At 37.8% G+C, this 17,446-nt stretch overlaps 1 protein-coding gene across 17 annotated transcripts in view; it reads right to left on the reverse strand.

Annotated features, from left to right (window-relative positions):
* The window catches only part of LOC306707448 (uncharacterized protein), a 32,863-nt gene extending 22,709 nt beyond the window's left edge, over nt 1–10,154 (reverse strand). For 13 of the 17 annotated variants that reach the window (XM_079174919.1, XM_079174922.1, XM_079174920.1 and 10 more), the window contains exons 1-17: nt 9,729–10,154; nt 7,193–7,375; nt 7,021–7,104; nt 6,823–6,927; nt 6,583–6,738; nt 6,311–6,454; nt 6,038–6,181; nt 5,572–5,715; nt 5,338–5,457; nt 5,002–5,121; nt 4,805–4,837; nt 4,650–4,697; nt 4,548–4,574; nt 3,555–3,725; nt 1,992–3,464; nt 368–427; nt 119–256 (exon numbers count right to left, since the gene is read on the reverse strand). In XM_079174919.1, the coding sequence (XP_079031045.1) occupies nt 119–256; nt 368–427; nt 1,992–3,464; nt 3,555–3,725; nt 4,548–4,574; nt 4,650–4,697; nt 4,805–4,837; nt 5,002–5,121; nt 5,338–5,457; nt 5,572–5,715; nt 6,038–6,181; nt 6,311–6,454; nt 6,583–6,738; nt 6,823–6,927; nt 7,021–7,104; nt 7,193–7,375; nt 9,729–9,738 (3,160 nt within the window). In that variant the 5' untranslated portion in view covers nt 9,739–10,154. The remainder of the gene's footprint in view (nt 1–118; nt 257–367; nt 428–1,991; nt 3,465–3,554; nt 3,726–4,547; nt 4,575–4,649; nt 4,698–4,804; nt 4,838–5,001; nt 5,122–5,337; nt 5,458–5,571; nt 5,716–6,037; nt 6,182–6,310; nt 6,455–6,582; nt 6,739–6,822; nt 6,928–7,020; nt 7,105–7,192; nt 7,376–9,728) is intronic. The other 4 variants (XM_079174921.1, XM_079174914.1, XM_079174917.1 and 1 more) reach the window with 4 other exon arrangements.
* Between the last annotated feature and the right edge of the window lie 7,292 nt (nt 10,155–17,446).

Raw genomic sequence — 17,446 nt, forward strand, 5'->3', positions numbered from 1 at the left:
TAAAAGTAACCATCAAATTGTCAGTTTTTTCACGTACTCTACGTATACTCTATAATAAAAGTTAACAACCTTGTACTTTTGTACACTATTTTTTACTTTCATCAGTAAGTGTAATTACCTTTGGGCTTCGGTGGTTTCTTCTCAAGTGGTTTAGCCTCTTCCTTTAGGGTTTCTTCTTTTAGTTTTATCTCTAGGATTTCCTTAAGTTTGGCTTCCTCTTTTTTCTCCTCCTTTTCAGATTTTGCGGCTTTGAGGTCTGTAAGCCACAATACATCTTCATTAACGTATCAGGTGCTTGTGTGCGTCGAGTAAATTCTTGTTTTCACTAGATACAATAGCTTTTCAAAGCATTTTTCAAAAGTATTACCTTTAATAATGGCATCTTTAACTTCTTTTATTGCATGTCTTTCCTTTGCCTCTTTGAGAACTAAAGAACATAATGCAAAATATGTACAAAGTAACAACACTTCACAGTCCAATTCTGACCAGTAATCACACTGCATATTCTTAGCCCAGGCCTAGCCCCAGGCTAACAGTGCTGTATGAAAAGCCCAGTCATCATGACAGATAATCATGCTTACATAAGCAAGCACTATAACGCTAAAAGCACTGATCAGAAACACACCACAACTAGATATTATATCATTAAAGCAGTCAGACCTATATTTTAGAGCTAGACTGCAGAGATCTACAGTAAGTCACAATAATTAGTTAATCAGTAATATTTTTTGTTGATACATAATTCACTGTGGAGGGAAGATCATATAGTGCATCAAAATGTTGTTTTGTGACCTCATCCAGAAACCCATTAATGTTTTTCTCAGCCTGGTAGTTCCATCTAGCTGCCCTCTGTACTATTGGCTCACTGCCTAAGGCAATGCATGTTTGGTCTAAAGCAGGAACACTCAAGTACACCATTAGCCCCTTGGAAAATAGATTTGTCTTTTCTAAGTCATCAAAAACACAAGAGCACAGTTTAAGGAGCTCTGTACTGTATTAGTCCCAAGATCCTCTTTCTTTGCAGCTATTCACACGTTCACAAGTCACAAGTTTCTGATCTAAATAAAACTTTAGTTAGATTTGATCTGGTTATATTGGGAAATGTGCTTGTATTTCCTGTAGTCAGATGAGAAGATAGACGAAGAATATCAATTTAATCCTGTACAAAGATTTGCACACAAGTCTATTTTTTTTCTAGAATGGGACAAGAGGCCATGCATAGCGATAGAAATGGCAAAGGTGACCTTGTTTCCCACATGTAAGTGGAGTATGTTATGATCCCATAGCCATCTGAGCCCTACCACCTTAGTGTTCAGATTGAACCCAAAGCTAAATTTAGAAGCTACGCTAGTACAGTCAGTCCAAGGATATGCATTGACTTCTCCTCTTGGACAACACAAATTGAGGTAAAGATGTGTCAGGGCAAGTTTTTAAACTAAACTGTGGGCTAGAACTTGAGCCCCAGTGTTTTTAACATATACTTGTTTACAATTTGGCACCATTAAAAGTATGCTGCATTACCTATTAACAGTTCCTGCTTGCAATATACCTGTGGTTATACTGACAACCGTCACTGGATTACTTTGATAGTGAAGAAAACTTAAAGACTTGATGATTCTTAGACAACTATGGAAGTGACTCTATGTTGCTAACATTAAGCTAGTTTAGCTATTTAACCTTTTTACGTTCTCGGATTCTGGGTAAAACTGCAAGCTAGATTATTATCTAAAATATTGTAATCTCTCAGAACAAACAAACACACAATGTTAACAAAACACACTGATATGAACATATGAAAGATGTTACATTCAGTAAATCAGTCATTGAACAAATATCTGTTTGGCCCTTATAACTTTACGTCACGTCACAACCAAGTGATCCTTTGAAAACATGTTAAGAAAATGAAGATATAATAAATATCCACATTCACCATTCAGAAACAGAAAAAAAGGATGAAATAGATGAGATGATCATGGTAAAGAGTGTTGTACCTTTCTCGTGTTTGTGAAGGTGTTCTTCTTTGTGGTCAGCTCTGGACCCGACTCTTCTTACTCTCTCAAAGGGAATATGAACCTTCCTTTTTCGTTTGAGTCCAGTTTTCACACTTTCACTGTTGTTGTTGTTTTCATCAAGTTCATCGATGATGTCGGAGTAGTTGTCTTGGTCGTGAACTGTTGTTTCCTCATCTTCAACATTGTCAGATTCGGGCACGCCACTGACATTGTTGAGTTTTTTAGATAACAGAATTTCAAAATCAAGATGTTGGACAGATGGCTCTTCTTCTTCATCTTCATCGTCCACTTCAATCATCTCTGCTTTGACCAGTTTTTCTCCTTCCTCCTCTTCTTCTGAATGCTCATTGTCGTCCACATCTAAAGTTTGAGCTTCCTGGTCCGTTTTTACAAGCTGATCTTTGACATCAGTGTCAACAGTCTTTTCTTGGTCTCTTCCTTCATCAGCATGAATATCTTCATCTTCAGTCTCCTCCCCATCAACCGCTTCTGTTTTTGTCTCCTCCTCTTCCTCCTCATGTTTTACTTGAACTTCTACAGTTTTTTTCCCCTCCTGTTTCTCCTCCCTAGCTTCCACCGAATCTTCTTCAGTTTTGGTCTCCTTCTCCTCCTCTTCCTCCCCATCTTCTATCACAAGTCCTGTTGTTGTCTCCTCCTCATCCTCCTCATCTCCTACCAAAACTTCTTCAGTTTTTGTTTCCTCCTCCTCCTTATCGTCTACCAGAAGTCCTGTTTTTGTCTCCTCCTCATCCTCTACTGCATGTTCTTCAGTTTTGGTCTCCTCCACCTCCAATTCCTCATCTTCTACTTCAGTTTTTCTGTTATCTTCTTCCTCTCTATCTTCTACCAAAACTTCTTCAGTTTTAGCCTCCTCCTCCTCTTTCTCCTCATCTTCTACCACAAGTTGTGTTTGTGTCTCCTCCTCATCTTCTACTGTATGTTCTTCAATTTTGGTGGTCTCTACCTCCACTTCCTTGTCTTCTACTTCAGTTTTTTTGTCCTCCTCCTCCCCCTTTAGCAAAACGTCTTCTGATTTGGTCTCCTCCGCCACCTCCTCTATCAAATCTTCCATTTTCGTCTCCTCGTCCTCCTCCTCTTTTAATGCATCTTCTTCTGTCTTTGTTTCCTCCTCCTTCTCCCTTTTTACCAAAATGTCTTCAGCTTTGGCCTCGACCTCAGCTTCTACCACCTCTTCTCCAGTGTTCGGTTCCTCTATTTGTTCGTCTTCAACGTCTGTTTTATTATCTCCCCCGTCTTCTCCATCATCCTCTGTTTTTAAGTCCTCCTCCTGTTGTGTACCAACACCTTCCTCTTCGTCTGTCTTCTCCTCGTAGGCTGCATCGTCTTCTGTTTTTATCTCCTCCTTCTTCTCCTCTTCCTCACTGTCAACCTCTTCTCCCTCATCTACGGGTGATGGTTCATGTTCTGTTTCTTCAAGGTCGATATGTTTCACTAGTGATGTGATAGTAACAAATTTAGTGCCTGTTATTGATCTTGTATCTGACTAATGAATGTAACTATTAGAGAAAAATGTATGAATACCATCCTCCTCCTCCTCCTCGTCTGCTTCACTGGCAGCTTCAGTGGAAACTTCAGCCTCCTCTTCCTCCTCCTTAATCTTGGAGTCTGGGGCTTCACTTAACTCTGCGGCAGCAGCAGCAGCAGCAGCGGCAGCAGCAGCTTCATCCTTGGCAGCTTGCATGATCTCTGTAACTGTACCATCAACCCATGTGACCTGTCTTATCTGACCTTCACATCATTACACGGAAAAGCAGTTCCAAACTTATTTTCAGTCACAGAATAATTTGATGGGGTGAAATGGGAGCAATGACCATTCATAACATTATATAGTACACACCATATGCTGCAGTTAATGACTTTCCCCATTTACTCATATTATTTAAATTAGCTAAGATCCTCAGATAAAAGATAATATGAAATATTCCAGACGAAAACACGTCATCCAGTACAAACAATCCAGATGCATTTATAGACACATACAGTACATCGCAGATGTTTAAATTATTGAAATACAGGTTACAGTTGGTTAGTAAGTCAGTGGAATGCAACTCCAAAGGACAAATTATAAAGAAAAATGTTCATGCTCAATATAACATTGAAATCCTTAAAACATAGGACACAAAACATTTTGATGGGAACAAAATCAACTTAAGGGCAAAATGTTACATCCAACAACCGGTCAGTGTGACAAACAGAGGAAGAGATGCAGTCACCAACACCGTATAGACATTTATTTATTACAATAAATGTGAACAGTGGTTATCAATGATGCACATTCGTTAAAGTGCAAAATGGAGTTCATTCAAACAAGATGAACATACAATTTCATCATACTTCAGGCTATTACTGAACATGACATTAGGCAGACTTGAGACCAGTTCACAAAAAGTGTTTAGAAAAACAAAAATCAATGCAAACATGCATGTAAGGCAACTATTTGCTGGCAACACATATTGCACATGTCCAAAACTATTTTACAGTGTATTTCCGTGATATGTGGTGGTATTTTCTTACCTTTTTCAAGAGGTGGCAGAAATTCACCTACATTTCAAAGAAAATATGTTAATTAAAGAAAATTAGCTTCATTTTTAATAAACTATTTTAGTCATTATTTACCTTTCCGTTGTACCATTTTTATACCAGATGGGAGAGCTACAGCTTCATCTAAACAAAGAGAAGAAACAGACATGTTGTGTAAATGGGGTGTAATTTGCAGTCATGTGCTAGTAAGATGTTTTTAGGTGAATTAAAACTGTAATAAAAAGTCAAACCTTTTTCAGTTACTACTTTTACAACAGGTTCACCTAAAAAAAGAGAAGAAAATATGATAAAGTATGCATCAATGCGTCAATCCCAATATATGATGCAGATATGATATATATGTCTCTATATATGTGTAACTTTTTGCTTAGTTTAAGTTATTATAGTATTTATTATTATAGGTTATAGCTAATGCAAACAAGCATACCTTGATCAGCAACAAGCATGCTCGACATGTAAGCCACAAACACATCTTTCTTGTCGGAGAAATCCAACACGGCATCTTCGACAACCTTCATGGGGTCAATGGAAACTTCAGGTATGATCCCTGAAATATTAGCACAACACAGTCAGTTAAACCTGCTGTTCACAATACTTAAAAGATACAGCTTTTGATCATTTAATATTAATTCCATTACCTTACTCGTACATATCTTAATATGAGTAATAGCAATGAATGCAAACACAGTGATATACCAGCAGTAGTATTGTAATGTGGCTTATTTGTTATTTATGTCCTCATATGTAAAAAATGGTAAAAAACCTTGTTCACCATTCAGCGTTGTGGAGACGTAGCTCACGAGCATGTTTATCTGTTCTGTGGTGATTTCTGCTGTTCTCTTTAGAGCTGACATGGGGCTGAATCCCACAGCATGCTGGATATCTGATCAACAGAAAAGTCAAAGTAAAAACTGCAAGTTGGCAGACTACAGTAGAGTACATTGTCATGGTAAACACACATACAGTAGATTTTAAGATCATAGGTAAAATACTGTACCTTTTACTGTGTCCATTATTACATCAAAGATGGCACAGAGCACATCCTGGATGTATCCAGTTATTCCACTCAGAAAGTCGTTAGTAACACTGAAGACATTTCTGCCAACAGTCACAGGGTCAATGAAGCTAATGTCAGTGATTCCTGAGAAGAAGACAAAACGCATTCAAAGCTCCAGTGAGTAACTTCATTCCACAAATTCAAACACATTTTGTTTTAGAGACATTTGGAAAGACAGTTAAAGACCAATGGGAAAAGATATTGTCCGCCAGTAATGAACAATTCTTAATATAAAAATGAAAGAGCACTACACACCCACGACAAACACAAGCTAGCAGTTACCGTGTAATAATGTTGATTTAGTAAGGAATTTAGGCAACAAATAAGGATCCAACAATACAGACATAATGATTAATGGAAATAATGCACCACAAACAATAAGAAGGTTGAAATATAACCGAGGTACCTTTTGTTATATCCACTGCACTGTCTATGATGGCACAGAGCACGTCCTGGATGTAGCCCACTATTCCACTCATGGTGTCATTTGTAACACTGAAGACATTTCTGCCAACTACCACAGGGTCCATGAAGCTAAGATCCATGGTTCCTGAGAAAAACAAATAGAAAAGAAATGAGGACAATTATATAAAATCAGTATTGTATGCTGTGGGAAATTGTCATTTTAATATTCAAGAGGTTACAGGTTAGAGGGATGGTAAATGAGGAGAGTAAATACCTTTTACTACATCCAGAATTGTCTCCAGAATTGCACCTAGCACACCCTGGATGTAGCCCCCCACTCCACACACAAAGTCATTAGTAACACCGAAGACACCTCTGCCTATGACCACAGGGTCAATGTAGCTAAGGTCAACTTTTCCTGAGAAAAACATTTGAGGGAAAAATGTATTCACTGTTAGTTTATTATCATGTTATTCGTTGTGAATAAAAAAGGGAAGACAGACACATTCCTTAGTCAGAAGTAAGCATTAAATATGAAATACATACCTTTATTTATGTCCAATATAGCATCTAATGCAGTGTCCACAATAGCACACAGGGTGTCCCTGAAGCTGCCCACAACTCCACCCATAAAATCATTAGTTGAATGAAAAGCTTGTCTACCGATGATCACAGGGTCAACATAGCTGAGGTAGAAGTTCCCTGTGGGGTTTAAGGGTAGATTTTTAGAGCCATTGTCACATCACATGTACGCTAAAATGATAACGTACGAGTATGTTTTCATACCTTCCTCATCTGAAAAATAGCGAACAACTCCATCTTTTGCTTCCGATATTTCCTCAGCTGCGTAGGTGGCAGTGGACATGGGGTCGCTTAAATCAGGTGCACATTCTAGGGGCCCAGAGACATAAGAGTCAAACATTACAATAGTTGCTTCAACACTGCTGAAAAGATGTGGCATGCCTGCTGTCCTCTCCTATGTACCTTGAAACTTATTCATCAGACTGGATACTTCATCAACAGCGTCGTTTACAGCTTGCATGGGGTCCGAAACGATTTGCTGAATGTCTGAGATTAATAACAGGTGATATGATGATATGCATGTTTGATGATTGAAACTCTGAAAAGATGCATTTTTCAGGTATTCGTGACTTACCAGGGACTGCCTTGTACTCCACAAAGTCAAACATCACCACTCCAACCACCACCCAAGACAGGAGAGCAGCCAGGGCAATCAGCAGCTCCGCGGACATTTTCAGCTTCCCGAGGAGGCCCAGACCTTTGGCCTTGAGAGAGCCCGTCTGTGGTGTAGCTGCTCCTGTGGAGGAGGATGCTGCTCCTTTATGTGAAAAAACGAAAAAAGATACTTAAGTCACTCAACGTCTTCAAGACAGTCCTGCTGAAGTACAACTTTTGCTGCTTGGTTCTCTGCTACACTGAAACAAGTAGGAACAAATATACTTTTTTTGTTTTTAATGTATTTTTACTTGATTTGTCCATTTAGGGTCAGACCCAATTCTCTCTGTTATAACCAATAAACAGTGGCATGCAGCTGGTCACAACAATCTCCAAAGAGGCTACATTCAGAAGTGCATTGGGAAAGTGTTGCATGCAGGTATTTGTATTTGCTTGTTTTCAGTGTTTTTTCTACACCTTCATAGCATGGGAGTGTACATTTTTGAAAATAATAGCGCCAGACCTAAAAATTTGCAGGGCAAATACATCGACCAAATTGCAAAAAAATACAACATAATCTACATGTATGATGGCACAGATATGTGTCAAAACTGCATATTTTGTCTGCCAGCGAGCATTGTTTATTTTTTTTATTGTCAAATATCCCACTCAGGGACATTACGTGTTATTTGATTATTTAAAAACACTTTAATATTGAAATCAGTATCTTAAAAATCTAAAGTCTGAAAATTATTATTGGTCAGACTCTGTATACAAATATAAGGATCTGACACTTCTCATTGCATTTCTCTTTAAAGTGGGGGATTTTATTTGAGTTAAAATATTGAAATATTCATGACTAAATAATCAAATATTATAGTTTAAGTTCTGAAAAACATTATTTATATTAATATTATTAAGAGTTTAAGAAGTAAAAACTCTTCTGCTGGATGATGTGGATTGATCACATTTGATTGACCGTACTGGCAACTTCAGCAAACAAACCACACAACCTGTCATCAGAGTTTTATTCAAATATCTCAGAACTCTGATTGGTGTGCAGAAATACATAACTTTACCTTTTCCCAACTGGAAGTGGGTTGGGCTCAGTTGGAGCCCAACCCACTGCAGGTGAGCGAGAAAAGCAAGAACAAAAGAAACATAAATACTGAAATCTCTCGTATGAAAAACTCTAATAGAACATTGCATGTAGAACCACATTGCTCATAGTCAAAAGTTGATTGAGAAAATAGTTTTATAGAGTCTTTAATTATAGATATGGTTCAGTGATTGATAAACAATGGTTATGAACCATCTCGGAAAAAAATAAATAAAAATATATTAAAAAAATATATACGAGCAGAAGTATGGTGTATTTTTTACCTTGACTATTGCTCTATATTAAGTCTTGTAAGCAACAAACTGAGAATATCTACTAGCGTTACAAATCTACAGTTTGCCTGTTAATTTAATGCTACAGGAACAATTTATAACTTTGACTTGTTGTGATGATTTGGTGAAATCTCTGACTAGGAAGTTCCTGTGGCATGTTTGGTATAATGATGTCCTTCCATCGCCACCTTTCCACTCTCATTACCCACAAACTGCAGCCAAACCATGACAAGTGAAGGATATGTCCTCTGTGATTAAAGAAACTTTACACGGTGGAGACAGTGTCTGATCTTTGCATTTATCAAATGATTACCCCAGCATGTGCGTCGTAAACAGATGTAAACTAATTTCCTGATGTTGAGGGATTATATGAATTAGATTAAATTGATTAATAGGCTAACATCTTGTTAGATTGAAGATCATAAAACACAATAATAATCTGTCATTTTTATTTCATCTGGTCTTCCAAACACATGATGCACATAATTCCCACCTGTTTAGCACAGTCAAAAATTATTGTGATGGCATTTAATGACATACTCGCCATCATCAACACTGCCTTATTTTCCTACTTGGACATGGTGCAAGGTGTTAGAGAGACCTTCTAAATAAAATCTGAGCATGCCCGACACGCCCGATTTACTTCCTCTTATGCTGTTATGAAAAAACTAATGACAGTCCCTTCAGAGTTATTCAGGATGGACAGGTGGTGTCAGCATTTCACAATGAATGGACACCGATTCAAAAGGAAAACTGTCTGTTATCGCTCAATTCATTCAAGCCCCAAAAACTTCACTAAACAAAACAATTGGTTGGAAAATACCACTTGTTTGAGGAAGATTACATGAGAAGTACTAGCCTATTTTTTAAATGGCAAAAAGAAAGTTGAAAACCAGAGGTCAGCCCCAGCAGCAGTCACGTCTGTCACAGGAGAGCAACGCTAATACTCTGGCTACATGATATCCTGTATTTATAGCAACCAACTTTCAACACATTTTCCAAAGAGGACATAGCGAAACACAGCCATTTATTTAGTACATAGCTTATATCTCTTGGGCGTTCTGTACTATATCAAACAACAAGTGTTGTTAATTTCTGTGCAATAACAGGTGCAACAGTCCTACCTTCCGCCATGGTAATATGGAGACAATTTCAGCTATAATCCTTTAAGTTGAGGGCAAAGCCTCCTCATGCAGAAGTGAATGCAAAATCACAGCTTCAGTAGGAATCCAATCAGCATCCACTATTTACGTAAAAAACAGTCCAAGTAAATTAATTTATTCCATTTCCACTCGGTGATCACAGTCTTCTTTCCTGGCGCATGTTATCCACAGGTTGAATTTCTCCAAGATAAAAAAAAAAGAAGACAATAGAAAATCAAGCTTAAATTGTAAGATTTAAAGGTGTTGGAGAATTTGGAGCTGCCAGTGTGGCAGCATTGCAGAGGGGGGTCTGTAGACGGTGGGGCAAAGGAAAGCAGCGCAGGGGAAGGAAAGAGCCAAGCTAAGCAGAGGGCTGGTGACGGGGAACAGACAGAATACCACCCAGTGTTATTGGTGCCTCACATGGGTATAGGTCAGAGCACAGCACAGGGAGGCTCGAAGGTAACTTTATCCACCAGAAGGTCCGGGTTATTCTTAGCTGGAGCTCTGCACACCAGTTGCTCCGAAAGGCCTTTTTTGGCGGTTGAAGAGGTGTGTGTGTGAGATCAGTTAGCTGAATTGGGCTCCCCAATGACATACTATACTATGACTTTTTATTACTTATTGTAACTTACGATAAGATGATTTTTTGTGACATACTACTCTATGACTTTGTATGACTTTTCTATGACATCTGATACTATGACATGTTTATTACTTTTTATGACATAGTATACTATGCTATGACTATTTGTGGCATGCTGTACCTTGGCTTTGTTATGACATTTTTTACGACATAGTACAGTTTTTTTGCGAGGCATGGCAAAATAAGGGTGCTGTAATATATTTTGGAAAAAATATAGTTAATCAAATATAATTAATCTATTAATCAATTACTTAAGAGTTTTCTGAATCTGCTCTTTTGGTTTACAGAATATGATTTTACAGGGAAAACATGTCCAGAAGAATTAAATGTTCAAACACAGGCGGTATGTGTAAATAATAAAATAATGATACAACTATAGCAATTATATCTTTTGTATTAATAATGGTAGAAAAAAAAAAATCAATCAATCCACCCAAAAAAAAAAAGATTTCAATTTTTATTTTGCTGGCGGAAAAAACGGGAAAAATAAAAACCTGATTATATATATTTTATAACATTAAGCAATTGAAGTATTTCATCTGTTGTAAAGCCACGTTTAAAGAAGTCTTCAATGTACTCACATCCATTTATATGTCAAATGTAGGGTAACCTATGAAGAGCTGCTTCTATGACTGTTGTGTTAAAGTATCTCATAATTTTGACTTTCTATAGCAACTGGAAACATCTGGTCAGTGTTATGGTTACAGATGGATGCACCAAAAGTGTTGGTGCATTTTCTGTTGGTGCACAATCACAGTTGAATCAGCCATTCACTGCCAACTCTGTAACAGCAAGTGATCCACTGCTGCCATTATAGATGATTAGAGTTTGTTTTATGACTTTTTTGACATTTTATTGACACACTATGGTAATTGTATATGATCTTGCTGATTACACAGCTACCTACTAAAGAAATCAATACTTTGACACATAATATTCCATTTCAAATGATTTTATTGTTTTAGAATCATTTTATTGTTTCCACAAACAATTGTCTCGCCGTGTACGTGATCGGAACTGCGTCCAGAGCCAACGTCTGTCATTCATAGCAGCAGACTGTAGAGCTTCGTAATTGACCAATCAGAATTAGCTCTATATGTATATTTTAAATGTATTGGTTATTCTTGTTTTGTTACATGTTCCAAATAAATCTAATCCCTTGACGGACATCTATGTCTGGTAAATGTTACATAAAATTCACCCTATAGTTATTTAAAGTTGAGTTGTTTAACATGTTGTGTATAGGTACACAGACAAAAAACGTCTTTGTAACATAAAAAAAAAAAGGTAAATTAGATACAACATGAGCTGTTAATCACTTAAAGTGATTTTAAAACACATCGACACAACACTGGTGTGTCTTCACAGTGTAGCTGTGGCACTGAGGGTCACAGGCCTGATGATGAGGGTGAGCTCCAGAGGTACAGGAGGAGGAATGTATCTCTCTTCCTTGAGTAGCCGCAGTAACAAATCCTCAGTGTCCTGCGGCCAGCGGTAAACACACGTGTTCTGAAGCCAACATGGGACATGTTTCTGTGAGAAGTACGCATATATACGTGTTATTTTTTGTGCAGTAGAGAAAGGTTTCAGGGAGAGAAATGGTGGAAACTGCTTAACTTGAAGTTATTAAACAAAAAACCTTTCTGACCTGGGACGCATTGAGGAAGAGAAGCGGTATGAATCTGAAATTCAAGCTGCCTTGGTGGATGAATTCATTCTGCATCTGGAAAATTAGATTCAGGATTTTAGTACCTATAGGCCATTATTCTCAGAATCATGTCTAATTTAAACAAATATGTTCTCACCATGGAGTGAATATATTTAGTGTGTAGACCATGGCTATCCACTCCAGATCCTTCAATGTCCGCCTTGTACTTTGGACTGATGGCAATGATAATCATGGTTGATGGCTGTTAAAAAACACACACACACACACGCACACACACTTTGGATTCAGATTCACTGACTGAAAAGACAAATTGAACACACAATTTAGATAAAAAAAACTGTTAAAAACAGACACACCATTTTGTTAGATCTTGTATTCTAAGTCATATGTGGTAATATTGCTTACAAAGATGTTATGTGACAATATAGCAACAGCAATACAAAAATGTATATCAAATCTGTTAAAAACAGGTTTTATATGGTTTAACTTACATCTTTCAGGTAACCGTCATTCCACTTGTTGATATCCATGCGTCTGATGGGGTTGTTAAAAATGTCAATCTGTGAAATAAAATTCAGGGCTTTGAGTGAACTGTGTAGTGTTTAAAAAAATAAATGTATCTGACTTTTGAGAGAAGAGATATTAGCTCACAGCTGGTCGAAAACCTTGCTTTGTGAGGAAGTCTCCAAAGAGGACTATCTCTGCAGAAATGTCCGAAGAATAAGTTATAAAAACGTTTCCTGAGAAGAGAAGAGATCATAAAATCAAAATGAATCTCAGAATGAATCCTTTTTAGTTGAATAGTAACCTGTATGCAATAATGCCATGGAATAGATGAGCCCTGCTTACATATTATCTTAGCTAAACTAAATGTGAATTTCTGTAAAAGAAATATACATATGTCATTGAGACAATACTGTTATGTTTTGAATTTGTTCTTTCTTATTTTGTCCATGTAGTTTACTGTGCAAGAAGCATCTTAAAATGTATGCAATACATTACAACAAACTACAGCCTCACACATAACCATGAAATGTAATCAATATATCCTAAACTGTCAACAACAATTCTAAATAATGAATTTCAGTAAGATCGTGTTTTACACAGAGTGGTTGCTCTGGATGTAAAGGGGTTTTTGTTTTTCTGGTTTGTCCATTTAAAACATTACACCGACTGTAATGGTGTTTAATTGGGGTTTTGGTCTTACCCATAAATCTGATGTACAGACATATTATCTTTTAACAACACAAATCAAAGACTATTTTCATTTTTACGCAACTTCTGGAAAAGAAACACAACTTCATGACAGGGGGGGGAATCAGAACCAGAAGTGTGTACATATACAAGGAATCTGACTCCAGGCTTTGTTGCTCTCAGTGTACATATACAGAAAAAGACGTACGGTCAACAAGACTGAACAAAAGGTAAACATGAACATTTGACTGAAGTAAACATTTGGTTACTATGTACAGCACTCATTTTGTCTAATTTTGCTCACCTCATGCATAAACAACTGGTAACAATTGAGTGTATCCTTTATGTAACAATTATTTTCGTTTTTTTTTTTTACCGAGGCCCAAAACAGACCGGACAGGTTTATAAAGGAAACATACAACACACCCTACTACCTTTTGTTACTTCATTGCCTGCAGCTACTTCTAGAAGCACAATTATCTTCTCACGGTCATCAAAACATGATCAACATTTTAGTGACAAACTAAATGATCACTTTCTTTGGTGACATACTATATAGTATGCCTTTAAGACATGTGTATGATATGCCATACGATCAATTTTTCTGACTTTTTAAATGGCACACTACACTATACTATGACTTTTTAACACTTGGTTTATGACACACTACACTATGACTTTTTAACACACTATACTATGACTTTTTAACACTTTGTTTAATGTATTGCGGTCCTGTGGAACCCCATTCAAAAGCACCCAATTCCACCAATGCAGTTTTAATCATGGAATTATTTATTGAGTACATGTTTGTCATGGGTCCTGATTGAAAGTATCACACACTATCAAGGAGGTAGGATTTTGAAGGACACGGACACAGATGCAGCAGATTTCCTCGGTTTGTTTTTGTTTTACACAAAATGCAAATTTACTGCAACTGTCCTAAAATAATCAGAAACTTTTCTTGCATTTTCAGATAACATTATTTACATAACTAATAGTAACATTTTGCTATGATGGTTGTTTCTTATAGTAGCGTATTCTCTTAAATCAGTCAGTAGTTATTGTATGTTAAATATGTTGGTAGGACGGCGGTTAAATGAGAGACTTACGGCTCTCATCGGGCAGACGGATGGTTCTTCTTTTCTCATGTGGATGTGAGGCAGACGCCTCTGCTCCTGCTGAGCTCAGGTTCATCACGTTGACCTGTGACACACCCTCCAGGGGGGGGACGGAAAACTGGGGCACGTTAACTGAGACACTTCCCTGAGTCACGCTGTGATTCATAAAGTTACCATGATGTCCGAGCCTGAAGCAGTGTAAAAGAAAGATAAGCAAAAGGCTCCTTGTTTGAATCGCGCTGACATGTGATAGTCTGTGTAATATGCAAAGATGTGGCTCACAAACATTAACGGTGAGCTTGAAGGAACTTTTTAGATTTATGTTCTACTGAGGTCACAAAAGGAATGCACCTAGCCTGCATTTCAAGTTTCAAGTTTCAAGTTGTTGTTTTTACCAGTTTTGTGTGTCATCCCAGTGTCTTCTGGGCAGGGAGGAAGCAAAGTGGGAACATGGCTGAGGAGGGTACGTGTTGAGTGGACTGAGGTTGTACTGCCCTTCTCCTGCAGAATACCTGACATCCATAGTACCATGAAGGTCTGTGGACATAGTTTAAGCACATGCTGAAGGCAGAAAAACGGCTAAAGAAGGTGTTCAAATACATGTACAATCAGCTAAATTAATATATAATATTATGTAATACTAATGGCATCATCTTCCTATTTTCTTCTTCCTCAAGCAGACTGCATATTTACCATGTTTGCCCCTTTCAATGAAAATGAATTAAATACATTCAATACATTGCTTTCTTACCGTAGTTGATCATGTGGTGGTGCGGAGGTAGAAGGGGTCCGTAGTGTGGCCACTCATCATCAGATCTCAGTGGCAAGGGAGGCTCAAGCTCCGCCTCATCCCTCAAAATAAAAAAAATAGATAAAATATTTAATCCCAAATGAATTCACATTATATTATATTCCTTGACAGATTTCCTAACTCCAACATTTCAGAGTCACCGAGTTGTGTCTCTGTTTGCAGGCTCTGTTGTTCCGCACGGGTCAAGTCGGCAGCTCTCTCCTCTGGCGTCACCCTCCCTGGTCCCTGCGAGACGAGGGCGATGATTGAGATTCATCATGGCAGAAGCAGCGCCTCTGTCTCCTGGCTGCCTGTGCTGCATCAGCTCTACATGCAGTGCATCACGAGTTGGGTGACTCCTAAACTCTTCGTTCACCTGTGCGACTCTACATGGTATATTTTGGCAGAAATAATCTGCATTCATGTAACAGGTCGGTAGGAATCTATCATGATGTGAATTAGCGTTAAATATTTGGTTGACTGTGACTTCAGGGCTCAAAAGTTGATTTGAATTTTCTAACATATTTGTGGCGGAAAACACCTTTAGTTCTGGTACTTTTTCAGATTTCTCCATCTTAACCAGGTTACCTCAGCATAGCCTGAAGTCCTGCAAGTAACAGACAGAAGCAGAAACATAGTATTAGTTATCGTCATGAATTAGAAGAAAAAACACATACAGTCAACAAATACAGAACAAACCACATAGGAACATATTCTTACGTTGTCTTTTGTCCGTACCAGGAGTCTGAAAAGAAGAGAGTACAATGACATACCTGTTCTCTGCGGGATACTTTACACTCCTGCAGTTGCAGAGGCTTGCATGTGCACAGCCTGCTATATGCAAATCCTCCACGCTCAGCTGCATCCAATCAGAGACAAGAATGGAGTGTTTGTGTTGCTCAGCCAGATTGGCTGGGAAGGATTGGCTGGGGATACTATTCAAAAGTGTCTTATTCCTGGTATTCACTGTTCCAAAAAAGGTTTGCTAAAATGATTAATAAATACTGCTCAGTTATAGGAATAACAAGGAAACAGGAGCTTTGATACATTAAAGCTATAATCTCATATTCCATATGAGATTCCATAAATTCCATAAAGAGTCAAGGTTTTAGTCAGAACAAAAACTCCAAACAATTAAAAAGCAGAAACTAAGATGAAAAAGATGTACAATGAAAACAAATCAAACAGGTATAAAATTAAAGACTATCCTGTTTACTGCAGAGTGGACATGATTTGCATATTTCAGTCATGTTGTCTTTGTGACAAGTTTAGTCAAAGCTTCCTGTTGCTGCAGGTTCTCTGAAGAAAGTTAGCAGTCAGCTTGAAAACCACATACTGACATGTGTTCGGTGCTAATTGTTTCAAAGCGGTGAGTACACAGGGCGGTGGGGGCAAGATCGTTTATTTCAAAACCAAACCAAGATGTGTACAAGTAACAGACAGAGACAATAAATAATGTAGAGACCAAAAACATGTTCTGTATTTCTACTGAAGTGATACAAAAAACTGTTTTTTTGCTCACTTTTCCACCAGTAAAAAGCAACTTAAACACGCATAGAAGTGGCGTATCGTCCTGGAATGCACACGGTGAGAAGTTTTGACAGTTGAGGATGATAAAATGTCATCCAGAGCTGAAGATTTCCCTGGAAGAAAAAAAACTAAACAGAACAGAATTCTGTAATCTTAACGACACATGCGATTGGCTGAAATGTTTTGGCAAAATAATACGTTTGGTCTCGTAAACATGTTATTTCCAGATACACATTATGGAGGGACAAACACGGATCACTTCCTTCATTCCCGTCAAGTGGCAGTTTGTTTGTTGTTTGGCTGCTGAAGCGAAAAGACACAAATTCTTACACAGCCGGCTGCCATACAATAATGCAACATACATTTTAAAATATTGCCAGTATAATAAGCAATCAGCCGAACAATAGCTGAAGAGGGAGTAAGTCTCCCTTTCAACTACAAGACGCTGAACTAAAAGTCACTTTAAGCCGATCTAGAACTCATTGGCAGAAGCTGAAATGGGATGAACGCACTTAATATTAGTGCAGATGCCATACAAGTTTGGGTGGAAGAGTCCATGATGCACTAAGTTAGTGTGTAGAAAGCATGAAGGCATTCCCTTACATTATAAGAATATTAATAAACATTAAAAGGCAAGAACAGGTGTTATAGTACATCTAAGTTCCTTGAGAAGAGGAGAGCAGTATCCTTATATTCACCTTGTAAAAAAGGTCAGTGGACTTCCAGAAAAATGTCTGAGATGCTTCGGTTCAC

Source organism: Pholis gunnellus (genome assembly GCF_910591455.1).
Source record: "Pholis gunnellus genome assembly, chromosome: 15".
Classification (NCBI taxonomy): domain Eukaryota; kingdom Metazoa; phylum Chordata; class Actinopteri; order Perciformes; family Pholidae; genus Pholis; species Pholis gunnellus.